Source organism: Urocitellus parryii, chromosome 6 (genome assembly GCF_045843805.1).
Source record: "Urocitellus parryii isolate mUroPar1 chromosome 6, mUroPar1.hap1, whole genome shotgun sequence".
Classification (NCBI taxonomy): domain Eukaryota; kingdom Metazoa; phylum Chordata; class Mammalia; order Rodentia; family Sciuridae; genus Urocitellus; species Urocitellus parryii.
In genome coordinates, this window is record NC_135536.1 from 13325331 (window position 1) to 13349561 (window position 24231).

The 24231-nt window shown below is 35.4% G+C and overlaps 1 protein-coding gene across 2 annotated transcripts in view; it reads right to left on the reverse strand.

Annotated features, from left to right (window-relative positions):
- Positions 1-2436: 2436 nt before the first annotated feature.
- Positions 2437-24231, reverse strand: part of Cpsf2 (cleavage and polyadenylation specific factor 2) — a 33321-nt gene continuing 11526 nt past the window's right edge. For both annotated transcript variants that reach the window (XM_077799654.1, XM_026394235.2), the window contains 10 exons: positions 20603-20718; positions 18883-19070; positions 17962-18252; positions 13139-13239; positions 12585-12785; positions 10148-10300; positions 9192-9417; positions 7789-8088; positions 6444-6578; positions 2437-6076 (listed from right to left, as the gene is read on the reverse strand). In XM_077799654.1, coding sequence (XP_077655780.1) covers positions 5984-6076; positions 6444-6578; positions 7789-8088; positions 9192-9417; positions 10148-10300; positions 12585-12785; positions 13139-13239; positions 17962-18252; positions 18883-19070; positions 20603-20718 — 1804 coding nt within the window. In that variant the 3' untranslated portion in view covers positions 2437-5983. The remainder of the gene's footprint in view (positions 6077-6443; positions 6579-7788; positions 8089-9191; positions 9418-10147; positions 10301-12584; positions 12786-13138; positions 13240-17961; positions 18253-18882; positions 19071-20602; positions 20719-24231) is intronic.

Genomic DNA, 24231 nt, shown 5'->3' on the forward strand with positions numbered 1-24231 from the left:
TATTCCACTATGTTTAGTGAATTTGGTATTAATTTTTAATATAAAAAACTGCCTGAGCCAGGTGTGTTAGCACATGCCCATTAATCCTGGCTACTCTGAAGGCTGAGGCAGGAGAATGGAATGATCAAGGCCACCCTAAGCAACATAGCAAAACCCTGTCACATTTACCTAGCATGTGAGAGGCTCTGGGTTCAATCCCCAATACCATCTCCCCTGAAAAAAAAAAAAAAAAGTATACCCTTAGAGGAAGGGTTTTCAATTTTTTTTCCCCATCATTTAGAATCAAGTAGTAATGCCCAATTGGGCCAAGACCACAGTGTATTTCTAAAACAATTTACAACATTTCTAATAAGCCTGGGAAATAAACTGGAAGTAAAGCAACAATTTCAAAAACATTAAAAACGAGGATGGTGGCAGCACCCTTGGAACAGATTCCCATAATGATTTATCTGAAGGACCTCACTAGTTTTGAATGTCCACTTAGTAGTTCCTTTTTTAAAAAACATAATTGTCAAGAAAAAATACCTGACAAATTGGATATTAAACACTGACACAAACTTAGCCTCAGAAAGTGATTAAGTCCCTAAAAATCCTCTGCATATTCTATACTTATGTAGTTATAAAATTCTCCTTAATAGTCAACATGCAATGTTCTAAATCTTCATTAAACATTCATTCTCCAAAGGGGGGGGGGGATACAGACAAAAGATATTAAAAACCTTGAGAAGTTGAATTCTCCACAATTGAGAAGTTATTTCTCTTATACTGAAAGTATTTATACAATCACCCAGCATTAAAAATTTGAGTAGGGGCTGAGCCTATGGCTAGCATGTGTGAAGCCCTGGGTTCGATCCTCAGCACCACATAAAGTAAAATACTGTGTCCACCTACAATAAATATATTTTAAAAAATTGAGTAAGGGGTCGGGATGTGGCTCAGTGGTACAGCACTTGCCTAAGTATGTGTGTAGCCCTGGGTTAAACTCCTATTAGCTCCTTTAGAATCATATTTGGACTTCTAGAATAAAAATGAAAGGGACCAAGTAATGAATTTTGAAAAGTTCCACCAAAAGGCGAAGCCATGTGTGCACGTGTGGGGAAGATCAGAAGCAAGAAAAATGAGACGCCCCTTGTTCCAGCAATCTTCTGGTTTTTAAATTAGTTTTGGTAGTTTTGGGCATCTTCCCACAAACACAACTGAAATGGTTAAAGTAAGAAAAAAAGTGAAAAAGGAGGGCAAATCTTATCTTGGAACCTGCCCAAGTGGGCAGATCTGAATGTTCCTTCTCTAGATCCTGGTGCGTCTTCACGTGTTCATTTTATAGTTACCACTAAAACAATCTGTGACAATCACTGCCTATGAACCACTATTTACATCCTTTGACTTAAGTAATCATCAGTTCATTGATATTTTTGTAAAGGACAATAACTTGTGATAAAACTGTAGAAGCTTACAACCAAAGAGAAGTGCAGAATGTGACATTTACTCTTTCTGGCTGTTACTGGCCATGATACAGAATGGAAATCAATCTCCTCAGCATGCTAGTGTCCTAAATAACAGCTGCCATTCTTAGAGCACATGAACTGAACATGTCGCTCCTAAGAAAAGTGAATATACACTAGTGAACTGAACAAGCAACTCGGCAGCATAGAAGTGACTGAATTCTGTAAGGCTGGGTCCCGGTCCCAGCTCTCTTTAACTATGTGGATCTCAAATTCTTTTTGCTTCACAGGCTCATTCATTCAACACTAAAATAAGTGGGTTGAACTAGATGTGTTCTGTAGTCCCTTTTAGCCATTGCATTCAAGGTTTTAAATTGTAAACTTCAACTGCTGTTTTTCCCTATTAAAAATGAGTGGGCTTTTTTGGCAGAAATTGATTAAGCTAATACTCTCATGGAAATACAAGGAACCCAGCACAGACAAAACAATCTTGAAAAAGAACAAGGTGGAGAATTCACACTTCCTGAATTCAAAACAGTGTGGTGTTGGCATACAGGTAGATACATAGATTACTGACACAGAATTGGGAGTCTATTAACATTTATGGGCAATTAATTTTCAAAAAGGATGGCAAAACACTTCAATGGGCAAAGTTTTTCAACAAGATGCCAAGCCAACTGGATCTCTACATGCAAAAAAATAAAATTAGGGCCCTGGCAGAAGGCGGTGACCTTCAGCTGTCTGCTGCTGGTCCTGCCCCTAGCCATGCAGCTCTTCAGGGTACAGGTGTCCCCACAGGGTAGGTGGTTCCACACACTGCACAGCAGCTGGGTAACAGATGCACTGCTGGGGACTGAGCACTGCCGGGGACTGCATGATGGGCTGCTGGGCTCTGGAAACAGGCAGCCAGAGAGCACCGCCAGGGCCAGAGCGGGGTGGAGGAAGGGCAGGGCGGTCCTCTCCCTGCACCCATTGCACTCTGCTCAGCTCTGGCCGCTCAGTCCTCCTGGAGACAGCCTTGCAGCCATCCAGGGCTCGCCTTCAAGTGCAGCCCATGGGCAGCTCTCTACTGTCCACTGCTTCCCTTTGCAAGTCTGTAACCACCAGTTCTTTGGGTCAGATTTTTTTAATGTAATATGAAATCATAAATTTTGATTTAAAAAATGATATTAGATTCCCCACCTCACACATTAAACAAAAATCAATTCAAAATGGGTGAAAAAACTAACTTCAAAAACCAAAACTCTTAGAAAAAATAGGTCTCTATCTTTGGATGAGACAATGGTTTCTAAGAAATGACACGCAGAGCACAGGAACCAAATATCGTACAAGGAACCAAAGGGAAAAAATTGGACTGCACCCAAATTATAAACTGTGTGTGCTTCAAAGTATCTACCAAGTGAAGAAAAGCCAAAGAATGAAATAAAGTAATTACAAAACTTATAACTCAACAAAAAGATAAACCAATTTAAAAATGGACAAAGAATTTGAACAGTCATTATTGCAAAGATGACATACAAGTAGCCAATAAGCACAGAGATGCTCAACACCATTATTCTTTAGGGAAATGCAAATCAAAACCTCAAAAACTAGGCTGGCTAAAATAAAAAGATGGGGAATAATAAAGATTGGCAGGGATGCAGAGAAAACGCCATCCTCAAGCACATGTAGGTGGGACATGAAACAGTGTGGTCACTTTGGAGAGTACTCTGGCAGTTTCTCAAATGGTTAGAGTTGTCATATGATCCGGCCATTCTATTCTTAAGTACATAACTCAAAATTACTGAAAATCTATGCTCATACAAAAAAACATATATGGATGTTCAAAAGAGCATTCCTTATAACAGCCCCAAACTGGGAACAACTCAAAATGTTCAGCAACTGGTAATAAACAATGTGTACAGTATACAATAGAATATAATTCAGCCCTAAAAAGGATACTGATACATGCTGCATTGATGAGACCTGAAAACATCATGCTAAGTGAAAGAAGTCAGACACAAAAGGCCACGTGTCACATGATTCCATTTTTATGAAATGTCCAGAAGAGGTAAATCCACAAAGATAGAATGGTTACTGATTAACAATGTGTTAGAGAGAAGGGAAAATGGGCATAACTGCTAATGGGTAAGGGGTTTCTTTTTGGAATGATGAAATATTCTGGAATTACATAGTAGTAGTGGTTGCACAACTCTAAATACACCAAAAACAAATGAAATATACACTTTAAAAGAATGAGTATTTTATAGTATGTAAATTGTACCTCAATTTTTTAAAAAAAGGTAATAAGCCCTCCTTACATAATTGATTCCCTCCACTTCTGTTTCAGGTCTCTTACTGGTTCATGAAAACAGAAATAATTGGAATGATACCTGACATGTACAATCCCACTGCAATACAAGAAAATTTCTTAACAAAAATATGTGTAGATATCTGATAGTCCACATGCTATTTTTTTATTCTAAACAATAAAAATCTGAGTTTCTCTGAGTTCATGATTTATATCATCGTTGTTTCTAAAACTTCTATTTTTCCTAAGTAACTGAGACTAAAAGTCTTCATTTTAGTAATACTGTCATCCAGAAATGGGCAGAAGTATTACTCTTCCAATGACACTATTAGCACAGCCACCTTAAAGCACTACTGTAAAATTTAATTCCTGTTCATAAAACCATAGAAGGGCTGGGCAAGAAATAATCTTTTCAATACTAGTATTATGATGTAATATGCATAACCAGATGCTTTAAACCATGAAACAACTGCAGACTTTCTTTCCCATGGAATATAAATAGAATTATAGACTTTATATGGTAAGAGACAAAAAAAATGTTTAAAATACATTTTTTTTAAGTGCTAAAAAGAAAATATACTCTTTATCACCATCTGAAACACTGGTTTGTATATCTGCTCTTCAGTATCAGAAGGCTCTAAACCTGTCTTTCCTTTCCTTTTTTTTTTTTTTTTTTGAGGTACTGGGGATTGAACTCAGGGTCTGAGTCATGCTAGGCAAGCATCTACCACTGAGCTACATCCTCATGTCTTTTTAAAAATTTTTATTTTATTTTGAGACAGGGTGCACTAAGTTGTCCAGGCTGGCCTCAAACTTGTGATCCTTCTGCCTCAGACTTCCAAACAGCTGGGATCACAGATGAGTGCCATTAGCATGATAATCCACAGTAAAGTTTTGGAAGCATTTGAAACAAATATCAATTCTGATATCACTGGGTTAAATTATACATAGTTTCAGATAAGTTAAATGAAACTGATGCTCCTAAAAATACTAAGTGTAAAGAAGAAGGTTTAGGTACTTAAGAAGAAATAAGTGTCAAGGTCTGCCATGATTAAGCTACTTTCTAAAAAATCATCAATGGATTACAGGAGGGCAACATGGTTTTCACTGCTTAAGTTCAGTGAAAATTGCATATATTCAACTTTTACTCTCAAACACAAGTGGTTTATACTATATCGGGACAGCAAAGAAACTCTTATCCAATTTTAGTACTTTTGCAGTAATGTGTATAAAATCCAACCACAATTTAGGTAACCTTAGGAGAGAGCAATCCTAAGAGATTAAAACATTTACATCTTTTAATTAAATTGTACTATTATCTTATAAAAATGTGAGGTTTAACTTTGTTTTCTTAAAAATAGAGCACTAACCAGTTTCAAATACAGCAGTAACCTAGGTGATAGCTAAGATGTGTCTAACCTGTATGAGAACTCTTAAGACGATAACACATCCAGGAGTTCCTTTAAATGACATATATTTAAATGATGCTATCATAATTCAAACTGAACAACAGAATCTTGATAAAACAAGAAATGGGAGAAATGAAAAAATGATTTCTGAACAAAATGTGTACTACATCACACAAAAGTGAGTCACTGGGCAATATAGGCATGAAGCAGATATGCTCCATGCAAAAACAGATTGCATATTAGAATTCAAGAGTCATAGCACACATGCTGTTTTGTTTTTTAAATCCCTAAGCTCAAAAAACTGTTTTATCAATTTTGCTTCTCTTTTGTAACACATCTTTTTTAAATAACTCTCACTTTTCATTCCAGAAAATATAAGAAACAGTTTGCAAGACTGCCTGCAAACCATGTTTCTCTAAGGCCATGAACTGGTTTGCTAAGTTGTATTGTATTCAAGTAAAAAGTCCTTCTAAAATAAGGGGTCTGTAAAAGAAACCAATTACCTTCAATTCTCAGGCCTGTACACTTGTTAGGACCTCTAACATAGTGAAAGCCAAAGGTAGGGAGCTCATTTGGGCATTAGCAAAATGGTCTCTATCTCCTTTTTTTTTTTTTAATAGCATTGGGGATTGAACCCAGAGTCTTAAGCATGCTAGGTAAACGCTCTACCATTGAGCTACACTCTTAGCCCACTATTTACACATTTTAAAAATGTAATACATGTTCAGTTTTTCTGGCAGATTTCTTTCATATGTTACAAAACAAAACAGCAAAAGCTTAAAATAAGATAAGAATCCTTTTTCTTAGAAAGGTCAAGCAGATACTTCTTGACATCCTGTCTTTTACACAATAGCATACTGTTCATATAAAAGGTCTCTTATCCTATAAAAATCTTGACAAAGGCAGCCTTCTAATCCGATGCGTCCAGTTTCCGTCTAGAAATCAAGTTAAAAAAAAAAAAAGCTCTTTAGTACATTTTCTGATCATTAATATGCAGACATAATAACCAAACTATATTAAATAGATTACTTTATGATTGGTCTGGAAATGGGTTGCTGTTAATCACAGAATTATGGATATAATATTCAAGTAGTGAATTTAAGACACAAAAATGTCAGAGGATTCAAATAATATAAATTTACCATAAAATTATCATTTTTATAAGCCTCAAGCTCATCATTATAAATATAAATTACTGATCTTTCGTTTTATGAAATTACTAATAAAGAATTTCGTAATTCAAAGTGACAAAAACATCAGAAGCATCTTGTTTGATTTGGTCCTTATTAAAAGCATACTTACTCTACGAACTGCTACTTGATTGTTGCAAACAAGTACACCTCCTACAAATTCAGCTTGAATCCCCTCCCGTAAAAGAACTTGCTTGAAGTCTGATAGTCTTGGTTCATTCATAAAAACTGACTGATGTCCAGGAACCTTGGATGAGGTGAAAGGGAAAAGAATAACCTCAAGTAAAATACCAAACACAAGGTTGTACTGTATAAAAAACTCTACGTGATCTCTAAAATATTTTCCATTATTCCCTGAAGTCCTTCAACAGATTGTTTCAAGACTGTAAATCACATTCCAAATTTGTTATTCTGAATCTTGCTTCATTATTTAACATTACAAAGCCCTTCACATCTTCTGATGTTTCACAATTTTATTAGTCATGCCTCCTAATAAAGGACAAGTGTGATGTTATACTCTTCACTCACACACTTGCCCAGAGAGGGTCAACTAGAGGCCAAGAAGCAGTAATGAACCAAAAATTCCTTTTTCACATCTTAGTTTCCTTTATTTTTAGTGTGGAAGATAATTCTTCCAAAATCCCATTTCCACTTTCCCTCCTCCCTCAGAGTGAATGCAATGGATGCCATGGGTTCAGAATCAGAATGTCAAGTGGATCTTGCCTAATGCTTCAATTCCTTGAAATTGTTCTGAAAAACACTAGCTTTAGAGAGAAAAAAAGATTCTCTTAATTCCTCCTCCTAATTTCAAGAGTAGTACTAGAAGGGACTCCAATGACAGGCTATTTCTCTGGTCTCAGCCCTATAGCAGGGCTGCAGACTTCACCTGACAAGCCATGTGGGACTCTTACAGTTTTTAATACTGTTCTAAGTTTCATTACCTAAAATCTTTGCTAATGAACTAGATACCTCTTGAGAACATGTAAATACTAGCCTAGAATTATAATCAAACCTAATAAAAGATTTCTAACTGTACCAAAACCAAAAGTGAATTAAAATGAACTGAAAATGCACAAAAATGGAATGCAAGAGAATGACATTCTCAGGTGATCCCCACAATCAAACTTGATATTTAAAAATCCACACTGAAGGCTGGGGATATAGCGCAGTTGGTAGAGTGCCTCGCTTGCACAAGGCCCTGGGTTCAATCCCCAGCATCACAGGAAAAAAAAAAAAAAAAAAACACATCATGAAACAGAAGATTTGCTAACGGTTTCCTTTAAATTGTTACTAGCCATAGAGAGCTGACACACATACCGAAACACACCTTGATTCATCTTTTTTTAAGAACTCCAAAATTAGCCTATATAAGATATACTTTAAATAGTTAAAAACATACAAGGAAAACTAGGAGAAGGAAAACTTAAGGAAGCGACAGAAAAGGCATGGGCTCTTACCTCATGCGGTGGCAAAGGCTCCAAGGTGGGGATGATCTCACTTTCTTCACCCGTTTCTTTCTCATCATCTCCAAACAGACTTTTCATGGCCTTTTGCTGAGCTATTACGCTGGCATCGGAAGGAGCGTCCACCTGCATCTCTGAGTCTTCACCATCATCCTTTAGTTCTCCTTCTTCTAAAATAACTCCTGTGTCTACTTTGGAAACTCTCATGTCTAAGACACCATCTATCCATGCTAATTCAGCATCTTTTGCCTTACAAAACTGAAGGGAGCTGACAAGTGAATCTTTTAATCTCACCTGAATATGCAAGTGGGAGGGGGGGAAATAACACCCAGAGTATAAATTAACAAATAAAATATAACTGCTTACTGTCATTTTCTAACTCTAACATACGCTTAAAATCTGAAAATCTTTCACTCATCTGATCCTCACAATGAATGACCTGTAAAGACCTAATTTCTTGGAAGATCATCAGGGTTCTTATCTACTTTCCAAAGTGCAGGTTTTCTTAACCCTGACTACACATCAGAATTACATGGCAATCTGTTTGTTTGTTTGTTTTCAATATTAACACCAGGGCCTCACCTTCAGTGGTACTAATATAACTAGTGAGATTGAGACCAGAACACTCAGATGGGTCTCATGTGTATCCAAGGCTGAGAACCACTGAGCAGTCTCCCGTCTGGTGCTTGGTGTACTTTAGTTATGAGCAGTTTGTGCTTTCCTGAACACACCATGCAGTTTCACACCTCCATGTTCTTGGAATGCTGCTTCCTCTTGCTCTGTTCAGAATAACTTTTCTGCCTGGGAAATTCTAACCCTTGTTTTCCTCCCCCTGATAAAGACCTCACCCCTACTTTAAACTGTCACTTTGTCCCACAACCAGATTAAAGTTCATCTCTCCTCTATACTAATCCTGTTTTCTATGCCTGACTCCATTTCTCCATTTGTTTCAATTAGAAGAACCCTGATATCTGTGGGGTTTGTTTTTTTTACTTTTCATTCTTGAACACTCATCATTCTCTTTATTTCTATACTTTTATAAATACTGTTCCCTCTGCCTAGAACACTCTTTGCTCCTCTTTCCTACTCCATCTGTCCCGACAACCCAGCTGCATCCTAGCAGATGTTCAGATTAGTTATTTTCCAGGAAACCTTTCCTACACCTCCAAATATGGGTGGGGTCCTCCTCTTTCCATTCTCATGGCATTCTGCACTTCCGCTAGTGGAGATCTAAGTGTGTGTGAAACACTACTGACTTGTAAACCCACAGACTATCGGATACACTAAGGCAGGAGCCACATAGGCCTCAGCCCCCTCCCCTGGTACTCCAAATGTATCTGTCCTAATATGCAACAAAAGTACTTATTTCTAAGAGGCTCAACTGTCAGCATATTTACCTGGTAGATGTGTGTTTCACTGGTGGCATCGACTGTTTCGTGTAGCTTTGGCATGTACACTTTAATATCCTTCCCACCAAACGCACGGCAGCACTCTGCCAGATCTTGACTGGCCTCTGGTGGGCCATGGACAATGATCAACTGTCGTGGTTTCATCTGATTAATGATTTTCTTAATGGAATCCCCATCAGAGCGTCCTTCATAGTCGATATAAGTAACCCTGGCTCTGTAATTAAACATGATTATTCAAGCTTACTTTTCCGATAAAAACTAGGCTTTCTAAAAATGAATTTTATCATCAGTAAAGAAACATACAATATATAAATGATGATTTGAGAAATACATGTTATATTGTTAATAGCATTAGTTACATCTTGGCTATACCAAAGTATATACAAAAGATATCCCTGCAACAAATAAACCAATTTGCTCACTGAAGACTCAAAAAAAAAAAATTTCCAAAATAATCACTTATTGATATTATTAACATATACTAAGTAAAAGGGAAAAAAGGCTTACCTACTTCAGATCATATTAAATTTTCTAGACATTAGCACACTGGAGATATTTGAGTCAAGGAATACATTTTGTGAAATGAGCAGTTACTAAGAAAAATTAAATTTTTGAGCTGTATTACTTTCTTCCACCTGTTTTTGCACTTACTAAAAGGCTAGAAATAAATGTTTCTCCAAGTAAATGTAAAATTTCCTGTTCAACTCATCCCCCTCCAACCACTAAATCAATTCTTTTGGTATTCAAATACTGTTAATGAAGAGAAAATACCATCATTCTTCACAAGTCTTTTCATTGAAAAATAAATTATTATTACCATTTTTCTGGCACTGGGCATTGTGCATGCAAGTCAGTGCTCTACCACTGATATTAAAATTTAAAAGCATAAACTTACCAGAGGACATTTGAAAATTTCATTTTTGAAACAAGGTAAAAAGACTTACTTTATTTCAATAGACTCTGTTGTAGAAATACACTTGGTAGGAACATCGGATAAATCTTGATCCATGGGTTCATCTCCATTTGTCAAGCCAGATTCTAATTTGCTTTTTTCTTCTTCAGTAGCTTGAAGTTCTGGCACTAAGAAATCCTCTGGTCTAAATAATAAGTCTCTAATTAGAAGTAGTAAAAAGCAAGCTAATATTATATAATACATATAACTAACTAGTAGGTGGCATAATTTTTAGACTCCTCACATTATTTTAAGACTTAAATATGCATTTGATCCAAAGCCAGGACAATTTCATAATATCAATTATCAGATGACTATATATGTTATGTTTCTCCTAACACTAAAAAATGCTCTTTAAGCACATCACATGAACTAGTGAAAGGCTTCTGACAGGTCATTAGAAGACCTCAGTGGCTATAACATGTGCTGTCATAAGCTGGTCCTGCATTTAAAAAAAAAAAAAAAAAACACTTCATTTTTTAGTTGTGGGTGGACACAATACCTTTATTTTATTTTCATGTGGTGCTAGGGATCGAACCCAGTGCCTCACACATGGTAGGCAAGCTTTCTACCTCAGAGCCACAACCCAGCCCTCATACATTCTTATCAATCATTACTTTGGGCCAATGTTTGTGGTTTCCTTCATCAAATCCCAATACCTATAAATCTCAGAACTCCTCTAACGTATTTAAGACCCCCAGTTACTTCCTTTCTGCCCAAAGAAAGCAGAAGACTATTTGCACAACACTGAAAAGATTGGCATAAAAAATTGTTAGCTCCCTCATAGCCTTCATCTTAATTTCAATGTATTATTAACACATTGCTCTTTCCATTTTTATTTCCAATATCAGAATCCTAACCAAAAGTAAAACCAAAATCATCTTTTAACATTCTCTCTAACCTCCTATAACTGTCTATGCTTTACTCCCAAATGCATTCCCACTCCTGAGAATCCATATCTCCTCGAAAAACCCAGGTAGTCCATATCTCCAACAACAATCTAAAGAGTAACAACAGCAGTAGCAACCACTTAAAGCACATTTATTATGAGCCAGATTCTATACTAAGTGCCTGAGAAACACAACCTTATGCTGGGGAGTATAGCCTGAGTCTAATCCTTAGCATCCAAAATAAAACCACCAACAACAAAAAGCAACCTCGTTTAATTCCTATCACCATTTTTCAGATAAGGACGTTGAAGCTGAAGAGCACAGTCCATATGTTAAACACACAGGCCACTTATCAAGTGGAATAGTAAGCAAACTTGCTAGAGTGAAGTTATGTTTCCTCATTATTTTAGACAGCCAAGTAGAAATGGTATTTTCCTAATTATACCTAAGAATGACCTAAGTCATTCTACATGCAGAAGACAGCATTATGGAAGAAAGAAAGAAAGAAAGAAAGAAAGAACAAGAAATACAGAGAAACAAAGCCAGGTGGAGGTGTAAGCCTGTGGTCCCAGCTACTGGAGAGGCTGAGGCAGGAGGACTGCTTGAGCCCAGTATTTTGACACAAGTGAGGGCAACAGAGGGAAACCTGGTCTCAAAAATCAGGGAGGGTTGGGGTGGCCCTAAGCAATTTAGTGAGATCCTGTCTCAAAATACAAAATGAAAAGGGCAAGGATGGGGCTGGGGATGTGGCTCAAGTGGTAGCGCGCTCACCTGGCATGCATGAGGAGCTGGGTTCAATCCTCAGCACCACATAAAAATAAAATAAAGATGTTGTGTCCACCAAAAACTAAAAAAAAAAAATTTTAAATATTAAAAAAAAAAAAAAGGGCAGGGGATGTGGATCTGTGGTAGAGCACCTCAGGGTTCAATCTCTGGTGTGTGTGTGTGTGTGTGTGTGTGTGTGAGAGAGAGAGAGAGAGAGAGAGAGAGAATATGAATAGAAAAGTAGGAAAAAACTGGATTGTGAAAGACACTGTGATTACGCTGAGGCACCTGACATCAACCAGGGAAACAACAGAAACTGCACCCTGAGGATTTCTACACAGGTTAGTGGTGTATTCAAATCTGCAAACAGAACATAATTTCAGTAGTTTTTCTAGTAGAGGGTGTAGATTTCCCATGGTTCATCTCATATTCCTCTTGTAACTAAATCCACTTCCTAAACTACAATTACCACTGCAAGTTCTTTTTATCCTATGTCCTTCACCCAAGCATGGCCATTACTTCTCTTCTCAAGTGGGGGAAAGTCTAGGTCATCTTTTTAAACTTTCCCTATAACTAAGTAATAAAACTATCACTTCTCCCTTAATATTAATTCTCCAATGTTCCTCAACATTTCTATGTTTCAAACTATAAATCTATATCCTTTAAGCCAAGATGCTCAGAACTTAAAGTACATGGTGACCAAAAAGACTAAATCACTGTGTTTAATTAAACACTGGATCCTTAAATAAAAAAGGTTTTGTTGTGCTCACATACTTGATGATCTCTCCGTACTCGTCCCATTTAATCCTTTCTTCTGGGGCAGGAAACATGGGATAAGATTTCTTTGCCTGTTTGAAGAAGCTTCCTTTTCTACTACCTTCACCTTTCATCATCAGGTCGTGCTTTGTCTTATGAGCTGACGGCTGGTCAATATCTTCCTCCACATCACTCTCATCGCTGGAATCAATATCTGCCCTAGGAGGAATTTGGAATAGATCAAGGTCACAAACATCCAAACAGATTTTGAATTAATATTTATAAAATAATAATATTGAATGTTAATTCAGTGACTAATTCAATATTAATTTGAGTGATATCATAAAAATACTTAATATGATTGGATCAATATTTTATAAAACATTAACTGCCAGTTCATAAATATGTTTAATATTAACACCAAAAGGATTTGTTACTTTAGCCATTTGAAAGATGTAACAAAAGTAATGAAGTCCTAAGAAAGTTGAAATATTTTCAACTGAATGTTTAAGTCTTAGAAATACATTTCAAATTACATACATAAAATTGTACTATTTATGAAAATAACTCACTCTTTTGATTGTTCAAGTTTTTTAGCAGCTTCCTTCTTTAGCTTCTCTTTTTCCAAGTATTCTTCAAGTTCTTTCCCTTCAAGCTTCACACGTTTCCTCAACTAATGAAAAACAACAGACAAAATATCAGTATTGGGGGTTAAGGCAGTGGGATGTGAGATACATCATAGTTCTAAATTGATTCATCATCTTTAAACTTTTCTCTGAAATTAAACAAATTTCCATTAATGTAATTATAAATCCTATTTAGATTAGTACTAAAATTGAGTTGTTTTACATCTAAGGTGGGTTTAATTGAAACCGGTTAAAAAGCAGCGGGCAATCTGAAAAAGAAAATACAGGTTAAGTATTTTTATGATTTGGAGTAGATGAGGCATATAAAACCCTTATACGACATAAAGCTCAAAAGATAGAACTAGGAGTGGTGGTGCACACCTGTTATGCCATCTGCTCAGGAGGCTAAGACAGGATTGTGAGTTCAAAGCCAGCCTCAACAACTTAACAAAGCCTTAAGCAACTTAACAAGACTGCATCTCAAAATAAAAAAAAAAAAAAAAAAGGCTGGGGATGTCAATCAGTGGTTAAGTACCCCTGGGTTCAATTTCTGGTACCAAAAAATTAAAAATACACCACCACCACCACCAACAAAAAACCTTTAAGTCTCACCAAATTAAAAGAAACAGAAAAACAGTGGCATATCAGAAGCTACTTTTTCCTAAGAACTCTTTCAAATCAAGAAAAAGGGGGCTGGGTGGTGGCTCGGTGGTAGAGTGCTTGCCTGGCATGTGTGAGGCACTGGGTTCAATTCTCAGCACCACATATAAATAAATGTTCATCGACAAGTAAATATTTAAAAAAAGAAAAAGGTAACACATCATAAAGGACAAATATATATAAAGCAAATCCAGTAAAAACATTGAAAACTGAGGAATCTGGGCATACTATTTTTGTGACTTTCCTGTTAAGTTTGAAATTAGTTCAAAATACAAAGGAAAAAAAGTTAAACCAAATTCAGGCACTTCTAATATAAGTGAATTACATGTTTACATAGGTATCCCACATCTGTCTAGTAATTTATCTGAAAACAAGTTTCATTACAGTGTCTTTTGTTCATTACAGTTAGTAACTCACATAGATACTTTATTCATAAATAAGTTTATTTTGTTTTTGTGGTGCTGGGGATTGAAACCAAGGCCTTGTGCAAGCAAGGCAAGCACTCTACCAACTGAGCTATATCACTAACCCCCATAAATAAATTTTAATAAAACCTTTACCTTCATGATTTATTATGCCACTGCTATCATAAACTTTGGTCTCCATCGATCATTTATAAAAATTTTTTTAAAAATGCATGTGGGGGGCTGGGTTTCAATCCTGAGCACCACATAAAAATAAGTTAATTAAATAAAGTTTTGTGTCCATCTACAACTAAAAAAAAAAAAAAAAGGAATGATATACTTTCTCTGAATCCTTGGGGTTTATAGAAAATGGGGTTAGGGATGTAGCTCAAAGGTAGAGCACTTGCTCAGCATGCACAAAGCCTTGGGTTCAATCACCAGCACCATTAAAAACTAACACTGGGGCAGGGATTGTGGCTCAGTGGTAGAGCACTTGCCTAGCAGTGAGGCACTGGGTTCTATCCCCAGCACCACATAAAAATAAAACTAATAAAATAAGGTATTGTGTCCATTTACAATTAAAAAATTATTTTTAAAAAATCTTAAAAAAACTAACACTACTGTAATGTACACTTAAACATGGTTAAGATAGCAAATTATATGCATTTTTTACCACCACCACATAAAAGATGGCTTTGGTCACCTTTTATTTTTATTATTATTTTATTTATTATTAAGGGAATGAAAAAGTAAAAATAGAAAAACCAGTTCAGAAACTACTGCAGAGTCTAGGCAAGACACTTAGCATTGGGCTAGGATGACAGCAGAAGAGAGAGAGAAAAGTAGATAATACAAGATACGTCAGGCGGTCAGGTCAATGTAACTTGCTGAACTAGGTGTGGATGTTGAGAGAAAAGTAACAAAAAAAATAAGTTGAATGATCCATGCATTAATAACCTGTACAGGACACTGGCTACCCCCAGGGTTAGGGAGAGACAGATTCAGGAAGTAGGCGTATGTAGGGCTGATTCTATTTCTTGAACTAGGTGCAGGCTATACAAGTGTGTTCAATATGTGAAAAATATCACACACTATACTTATGATATGCACATTTCAGTATATATTATACTTCAGTGAGCATTTTTAATTTTCTAGATTTTTGGCTCGAGTATAAGGGGAAGCTTTCCCATGAGGAAGACAGAGAAGAGCAGGTCAGGAGGAGGGGGGAAAGGTAAGTGTAAAAATTGTTTGGGATATGATCAAGTAGAGGGAAAAAAAGATGAATGATGGAGAGAGAAGAGATAACTGCAGAAGACATATCCCTAAGAAGGTGAGCAGGAAAAGAATCCTCAACACAAGTATTACTTTTTAAATACTAAATTTTTTTTTTTAAAGAGAGAGTGAGAGAGGAGAGAGAGAGAGAATTTTTAATATTTATTTTTTAGTTCTCAGCGGACACAACATCTTTGTTGGTATGTGGTGCTGAGGATCGAACCCGGGCTGCACGCATGCCAGGCAAGCGCGCTACCTTGAGCCATATCCCCAGCCCTAAAAATTTGTCATATCCTATTTCAGCTGCTTCAGATTTCATGAGGACACATTGGAATGTCATTTTCTTCAAAGTTTTAATATTTTTTTATTAATTCCTCAAATGGCATATCAGGCCTAATTAAATTTCTAGTAATTAAAATTTTTAAATTCAGTATTTTATATCTCATTAAACTGCTTTAAGTACTTCTGAGTTTTTAATTTTGTATTTCTAAGCTACTAAGTAACCTAAGACAGTATTTTACTTTGATATACTTTCTCTGAATCCTTTGCTCAACAATTCTGTATTTATAGTCAATACATATCAGATATTATTTACTAATATTACAGTTTTCTTATAAATAGGTTATATAAGGCAAAGATACAACTTAGCTTTTAAAAACCAAATGATCTTTTAAATGGTTGCTATGAAGACAAAATGAAAAGTAATCATCTAAAACTTTACACAACCCTGGCACTTATTAACCAAACCATCCAATATCGATGACTATAAACAGTAGAGTCAATGATACTAGTTTTGGAAAAATGACAGATCTGATGGATTGGTTATCAAGCCAAATCATCTTTTAGCATCTTGGTCATTCTGCTAATTGTCTGCTAAGGCAGCAGGTCTGGATGCAGGAACAGGTTAGTATATTTAGTGACAATGAGATACAGGAATTCCTGTCTGACTACTTCTACTTCTCTGCTACTTTTCAGACAAGATCATGTGCTATGAATAAGAGTGTATTATAGGACATTTAAGGAATTAGAGGCATAAAAATGTCCTTACTAGAGAGAGAGAAAACAAATATCCTATAGAATATAGAGTGCTAATACTAGGTGCCCTTTTGAGATGTGAAGTCATGAAAATATAGAAAAACCTATCCACACGGTCACATTTAACTCCAGTGAAAAAGCTGCTTGAATGCAGGTACAGACTAAGCAAATAGTTTAGTGCCAAGGCTTTGCCAGGTGAGTAAAATAAACAGAAGAATGGTAAGAGATTAAAAGGTGTTTACTAAATGATTAATCATGGATCAATGACTCTAAATAAGAATGCTGGACAGTGAGATTCACGAACTGAAAGTCTCAGTGGAACCAAAGAGCTCTTGACATGGGAGTAGAAGGGAAAGTCAGCTGTAAGATCAGAGTAGGGGAGTTGAGGTAGAGGGCAGGAGAGGGGAATGGACAGCCAGGGCAGAGTGGAGGAAAGCTCACTGAGAAAAAGGCATAAGGAACTGAGAGGACTAAAGAACTGGACAGAGCAGCCATGTGGACGCTCAAGACAACAAGAAAGGAGTCCTGAATACAAGTGGGCAAGCAGGCCATGAACTAGGGTCTAAAATCACTGATGAGTGACAGAGAACAACCACAAGATTAAGAAATGTCAGAAACAAAGAGGGATTCGTATATATATCATCAGGTCTGATGGCATAAGCTGCAAAGAAAAGAAAAATGGCTTAAAAATTGTAGCACAGAACAAGGAGGAGACTTACCCAGCACAAGAAGAAATGAGAAAAGGAAAAGCCTATCTATTTAAGAGGCCTATAGAAAAGAACACTATGCGAAGCAGCCAGATTTCAATTAGGGAAAGCAAAGACAGGGAACTTTTCAGAGAAAGAAGATACTGTGTATATGTATTCCCTCCCAGTATGATTCTAGAAGGTACCCTGCAGGAGTTTAAGATTGAGAAGAGGCTTGTAAGTTTGTGCTGTAAAAGGCTAACTCAGCCTTAAAAAAGAATGAAATTATGGCATTTGCCAGTAAATGGATGGAGCTGGAGGATATTATGCTAAGTGAAATAAGCCCATCCCAAAAAACCAAAGGCCAAACGTTTTCTCTGATATGCTAATTCACAATAAGGAAAGGGGGGCTAGGGAACAATAGAGTTATGACCAGTGGGACTCTACATCATGTACAATCAGAAGAATGAGAAATTATCCTCCATCTATGTATGATGTAACAAAGTACATTCTACTGTCATGTATAATTTAAAAAGTAAAAAAAAAAAAAAGGCTCTCTACTGTTATTCTTTTTTTTTATTTTTGTTTTTCTTCTCTACTGCTATTCTTAAAAAAATTCCAAAACAATTTCAAGTTTTGCTTTTGGTCCCTGATTTTTATACATTATGCATAAAATACCCCCAAACAGTTATATGATACAGTGTTTGCTCACCTCTATTTCTGTAATTTTTTCAGAAGGATTATCAATTAGGAAACGTGCTAAAGTCCCAGGAGTAGTTCTATAAGTCAGAATGATTGAGTTTTTAGGGTCCTGACACCACTGAATAAAGAGATCCCTTGAAAATCCACATTCCAGGTCAGGTTGGCTGGCAAGTACAACTTTGGGGCTAGGCACACGAGCCAAGTCAGAAAGACCGTGGCACAAAGAGAGATGGCGAAACTGAAATGGATTATTTCTTTTGTCTTCAAAACATCTCATCAATTTATCACTCATCCATTCTACCTAATATGGAAAAAAAGATGACAATTATTAGAAAATACTGTAACTTCAATGTATTCTAAAACAGTCAAGGAATTCAAGTTCTATCTTGTTTCAAGTCTTTTTACCCCACAGTAGCTTAAGTCTATACCATTTGATAAGCAAATTGTGTTCCCCATTAGATCCTCACACCCCTAAAAATTTCATCCTTAAAAAATCAAATTCTGTACTGTTTCATTATAAGTGATCTAAATCTTTTAGAGAAGGCAGTGTATATGTTCTAAATAAATAACTTACCCTACAGACTGATATTTCAAGAGAAACACCTTATTCAAAAGAAAGAACAATGAATTCTAATATTTATATCCTATGAAGTAGGATATATATTTATCCCCATTTTACAGACTGGTAGAACAAGAGTTAGAAGAGAAGCAACCTGCTTAATCTGTAAAATGGAGGCAAACACTACTTCATAGGGTGCATGTAGATTAAATAACACATACATATAAAGCACCCATAGCCAGTAAACAGTTAATGCTACCTATTATTATTAACCACCCCTTCAGAAAAATGAAATACAAAAGGCAATTAAGACACTAAAGTCCATAAGCCCAATCACTGTAGCAAAGTTCTTTATTATGGACAATAACAAACCTGGGACTTAGAAAACTCCACCACATTATAACTGACATTATTTAGGAGTGCCAAGGAGTAAACACCCAATCCTGCATCTTTAGTTCTCCAGATCTGATCAAGAAGTTGAGCAAGTTCCAAAACTCTGCCTGCAGTGTCCACTGCTATTAATACATTTCCATCACCTCGAAGTGTTTCCAGGACATTCGCTAGAAAACAGGAATGTAAAATCTTTGTAGTTCAAAATTAATACTTTGCTATAAAATTAAAGACAACTCTGTTTCCCTTTTTTTATGACAAACACTATAATTTATACATAAGCAATTACTAGGTCAGGTACAAAGTGAAAGAATTTTGTTTAAGTCACCATAACCATTTTTTTTTTTTTTTTTGCAGTTGTATCTGGACAGCTTGCCTTTATTTTACTTGTTTATTTTTATGCAGTGCTAAGGATCAAATCTAGTGCCCCACACATGCTAGGAAAGCACTCTGCTACTGAGCTATAGCCTCAACCCCAGCACATCCACTTTTGATTCTGTTAAATATATCTTCATAAGAGTAAAAAACAATACCATTAACTCTCAATTTTTTAAGTTCCTGAAAAATTATAAATCAGTAGTTCCTAACATTTTCATGTCAAGTCCACATAGAAAGTGGTACTTGTAACACTGGAAAAATTCAATGACTAGGTCAAATGCAACCAGCTTGGGGCTTCTAGGTCATCCTGGACTTACCACCTGTCTAGCCATATGAAGTTTGTTAAGATTAATTTCCAAATTTATATGTACATTCAAACACATGCACATAATTTTATACATCTGTGTGTAAATATGTGTGTGTGTATATTTATGTGTACATATAAAATATATATTTTGTATACATGTAGAATAAAATATAGATCATATTCTCATATTCTCTTCCAACAAAAGCATTTTTATAAATAGATTTCTTTGCTCTGGTAAAAGTCTTAGAAATACTTGGTAAAAGCAAACTCTAGCAAATAAACAAACAAATAAAAGCAAGAGCTTTCTAAAATCAGTGAATTACAGAAATGCAATATACTATTTATACATAAAAGAAATTTTTTTTTTGTAATTATAGATGGACAGAATGCCTTTATTTATTTTTATGTGGTGCTGAGGATCAAATCCAATGCCTAACACATGCTAGGCAATTGCTCTACCACTGAGCTACAGCCCCAGCCCTAAATTAAGGTAGTGGTTATTAACATATGTATTTAATATATATGTAAATATTGTATTAACATAGTGAAATCTAATTTTCCCATTGAAATCTCATACAACTTATTAAAAAAAAAAAAAAAATGAAGTGAAGCAGCTCAAACCAAAGCAGAAGTGAACCATAATGGCTCAGAGGCTCTTGAAGACCAAGATGACTAATTATAATTAAAACACCCAACGCCAAACCAGAGGACTATTTGTACCTTCATATCTTCTAGTTTTCTTTTAGAGTGTGTTTTTCTATTAAATATGTATGAGGTCTTTATATACCAGTAGCACCCAGGAGAGCTAACTAGCCATGTGTTGAATGGCAGGGAGAAGACAATTCACATCCATTCCACAAAAGCATTTTCTTATACAAAATACTGAGGTGGCCATATATTTCTTCAAAAAAGTAGTAGTTAGCCAATCTCTTTTGACTAAGTTAAACACAATTCACAGTGATTCATGCTACCATGCACTCACAAAGCTCTTTAAAGGGGACAGTGGATAATACATACTCAGAAGTTGTTCATCTCTCTGTTTTCTTCTAGGCTGCACATATGTAGCATTAAATGAATCTGTGATAAGTAGAGAGGGTCTGCTTAGCATTTCCAGGGAACATCCATTTAAGTGGCTATAACAAAGTTTAAGAAGAATATTTTATATCATTCCAAATAAACAATAATAGCTTCTCTTAAAAAAATAAGCAATTGCTTTTAAAAGCATTTTTTATTTCCCTGGTTAATATATTTGCTCGTTAATTTTTTGAAATCTGATAAATTCAAAATGTATAAAGAAAAAAAAATTTCCAGAGTACCATCATTCAAGATTACTGATATACTATTAGGTTCATCCTTCTAAGCATATAAATTTTTCTATGCATATACATATGCATTTTTTAAAATTTTTTATTCTGAGACAGGGTCTCATTAAGTTGCCCAAGCTGGCCTCAAATTTGTGATCCTCCTGTTTCAGTCTCCCAAGTTGCTAGGATTACAGGAACAACCCCACCATGCCCAGCTTATGTGTACATTTTAAAAAGTGGCTATCCATGTATGCTTCTACATTCAGTTCTATATCTGCTTTTTTTCCCATTAAAATTTTTTCCTAAACCTAATTTTTAACAATTGTGAAAACTTTCTATCAAGTCTATACTACGTTTATTTGATCATTTCCTTGATATTTAGGTCTCTTTTTGCCATTTTATCTTTCAAAGAACATCTTTACAAAAAGCTTCAGTTGCATTCTGATTGTTTTTTAAGGACACATTCCCAGAAATGTATTTATTAGAATATACAAGTATTACTAAATACTAGAATATTATATATATATATATATATATATATATATATTATATATATCGTATATAAAATATATAATATTTATCTTTTTAAGTTATTTGTTCTAACTTGTTATACATACAGCAGAATGCATTTTGATTCACAGTACACATATGGAGCACAATTTTTCATTTCTCTAGTTGTACATAAAGTAGAGTCATACCATGTGTCTTCATATATATTATGTAATGTAATTATATATTTATATATAAATATATTTATGTTTGTGTGTGTACATACACACACCACCACACACACACACACAACTACCTTTATTAGAATATACAAGTATTCCAGAAAACTCCCTTTTCCAGGAAGGTTTACCAGAAAGACTAACTCATGAACTCACCAATATTACTTTCTTTTCTATTTAATTCTAAGGCATTTGAAATTTATTTTGTCATATTATAAAAGACACAATTAATTGATTTCCAATATTGTTAAGTTCGTTTACCATTTACTCAAACATCCACACTGTCTTCATTAATCTATGATTACAAGAGTCTAAACTCAATCTATTAGTTTTAAATATTTCTTAATATAAAGACCTTGAGGCTACTTGTAATATAAAATATCGATGAACAATGTGTAGATATGGCAAAAGAAACCTGTATGAAACCAAACATCAAAAATGTTAAAATAATGCTGTACCAAATGAAATATGTAAAATTATTATTATTGTGTCCTCCTTTAAAGGGAATCTGACATTATTAGAGCTGATAAATTCAGCAAAATAGCAAGAAACAAAATGAACATACAAAAATCAACACTTTTTCTATATACCAATATAATGAACACTCTGAGAAACAAAGCAGAAAAACAATTCCAGTCACAGTAATTTAATTAAAAAAAAAAAAAAAAAAAACACCCAGGAATAAAAATAACCAAGCAGATAAAAGACCTATACACAATGAAAAGTATAAAACACTAAGAAAGAAATTGAAAACATTAGATAAAGAATAGACCTCCCTTGGGCTGGGGATGTGGCTCAAGCGGTAGCGCGCTCGCCTGGCATGCGTGCGGCCCGGGTTCAATCCTCAGCACCACATACCAACAAAGATGTTGTGTCCGCTGAGAACTAAAAAATAAATAAAATTCTCTCTCTCTCTCTCTCTCTCCCCTCTCTCACTCTCTCTTTAAAAAAAAAAAAAAAAAAAAGAATAGACCTCCCATGCTCATGGAGTAGAAGGATTAATACTGTTAAAATGGCCATACTATTGAAAGTAATCTATAGATTCAAGGTAATCCCTATCGAAATATCAAAGACATTGTTCATAGAACTAGAAAAAAGAACTCTAAAATTCATATGGAACTACAAAAGAACCTTAAGAGCCAAAGCAATCCTGAGCATAAAGAGCAATGCTGGAGGCATCACAATACCTGATTTCAAAACATACTATTGAACCACAGTAACAAACAGCATGGAAAAATGTGGAAAAACAAATAAACAAATAGAATGGTATTTACATCAAAACAGACATGTTGGTCAATAGAATAAACTAGAGGACCCAGAAATAAATGCACTCATCTACAGGTAACTGATTCTCAACAAAGGTGCTAAAAACATATGTTGGAAAAAGACGGCCTCTTCAACAAATGCTGCTAATAAAACTCAGACAACCATAGGCAAAAGACTGAACCATGCTTCCCATCTCTCACCCTGTACAAAAATCAACTAAAAAATGGATCAAAGACCATAATGTAAGACCTAAAACTTCTAGAAGAAAACATGGGAGAAATACTTCAAGACTTGGCATAGACAACAATTTTCTGAACAGGATTCCAATAGCTCAGGAAACAAAAGCAAGAACAAACAGGATTATTCAAATTTAAAAAGCTTCTGTACAGCAAAGGAACCAATCAACAGTGAAGAAATGGCCTTCAGAATAGGAGAAAATATTGGCCAGCTATTTATCTGATGCAGGATTAATATCCAGAATAAAAAAAAAAACTAAAAAAAAAAATTAACAATGAAAGAACAAGTAATCCAATTAAAAAATGGGCAAACAACCTGATCAGACACTTCTCAAAAGAAGTATGAGCCACGCCTGGTAGTGCTCACCTGTAATCTCAGTGACTTGAAAGGTTGAGGCAAGTGGATCGCAAATTCTAGGCCAGCCTTAGCACCTTAGTGAGACCCTGTCTTAAAATAAACAATAAAAAGGACTGCGTATAGCTAAGTGGTAAAGCAAACCTGGGTTCAAACCCTAGTACAGGGGAAAAAAAAAAAGTAGTACATGAATGGCCAATAAAGATATGGGGGAAAAATATCTTTAGCCATCAGGGAAATGCAAATCAAAACTACATTGAGGGCTGGGGATATGGTTCAGTGGTAGACCAGGCATGCACAAGGCCCCAGATTCAAGCCCCAGCACTACCAAAAAAAAAAAAAAAAAGGCACTATATTGAGATTTATCTCACCCCAGCCAGAATGACCACTGTCAAAAGAACAAAAACTAACAAATGCTGGCTAGAGGTAGAGACAAAGGAACCTGTATACACTTGGTGGGAATGTAAATTAGTACAGCCACTAAGGAAAACAATATACAGGTTCCTCAAAAAACTAAAAATAGAACTACCATATGATCTAGTTATACCACTCCCAGGTACTGAACTAAGGAAAATAAAGTGAGCATACAAAAGATACACCTGCATATCTATGTTTATTGTGGGACTATTCTCAACAGCCAAGATATGGAATCAGCCTAGGTTCCCATCAACAGATGAATAGATAAAGAAAACATGGCATACCAAATGGATTATTATTCAGCCATAAAGAAGAATGAAATCATGTAATTTGCAGGAAA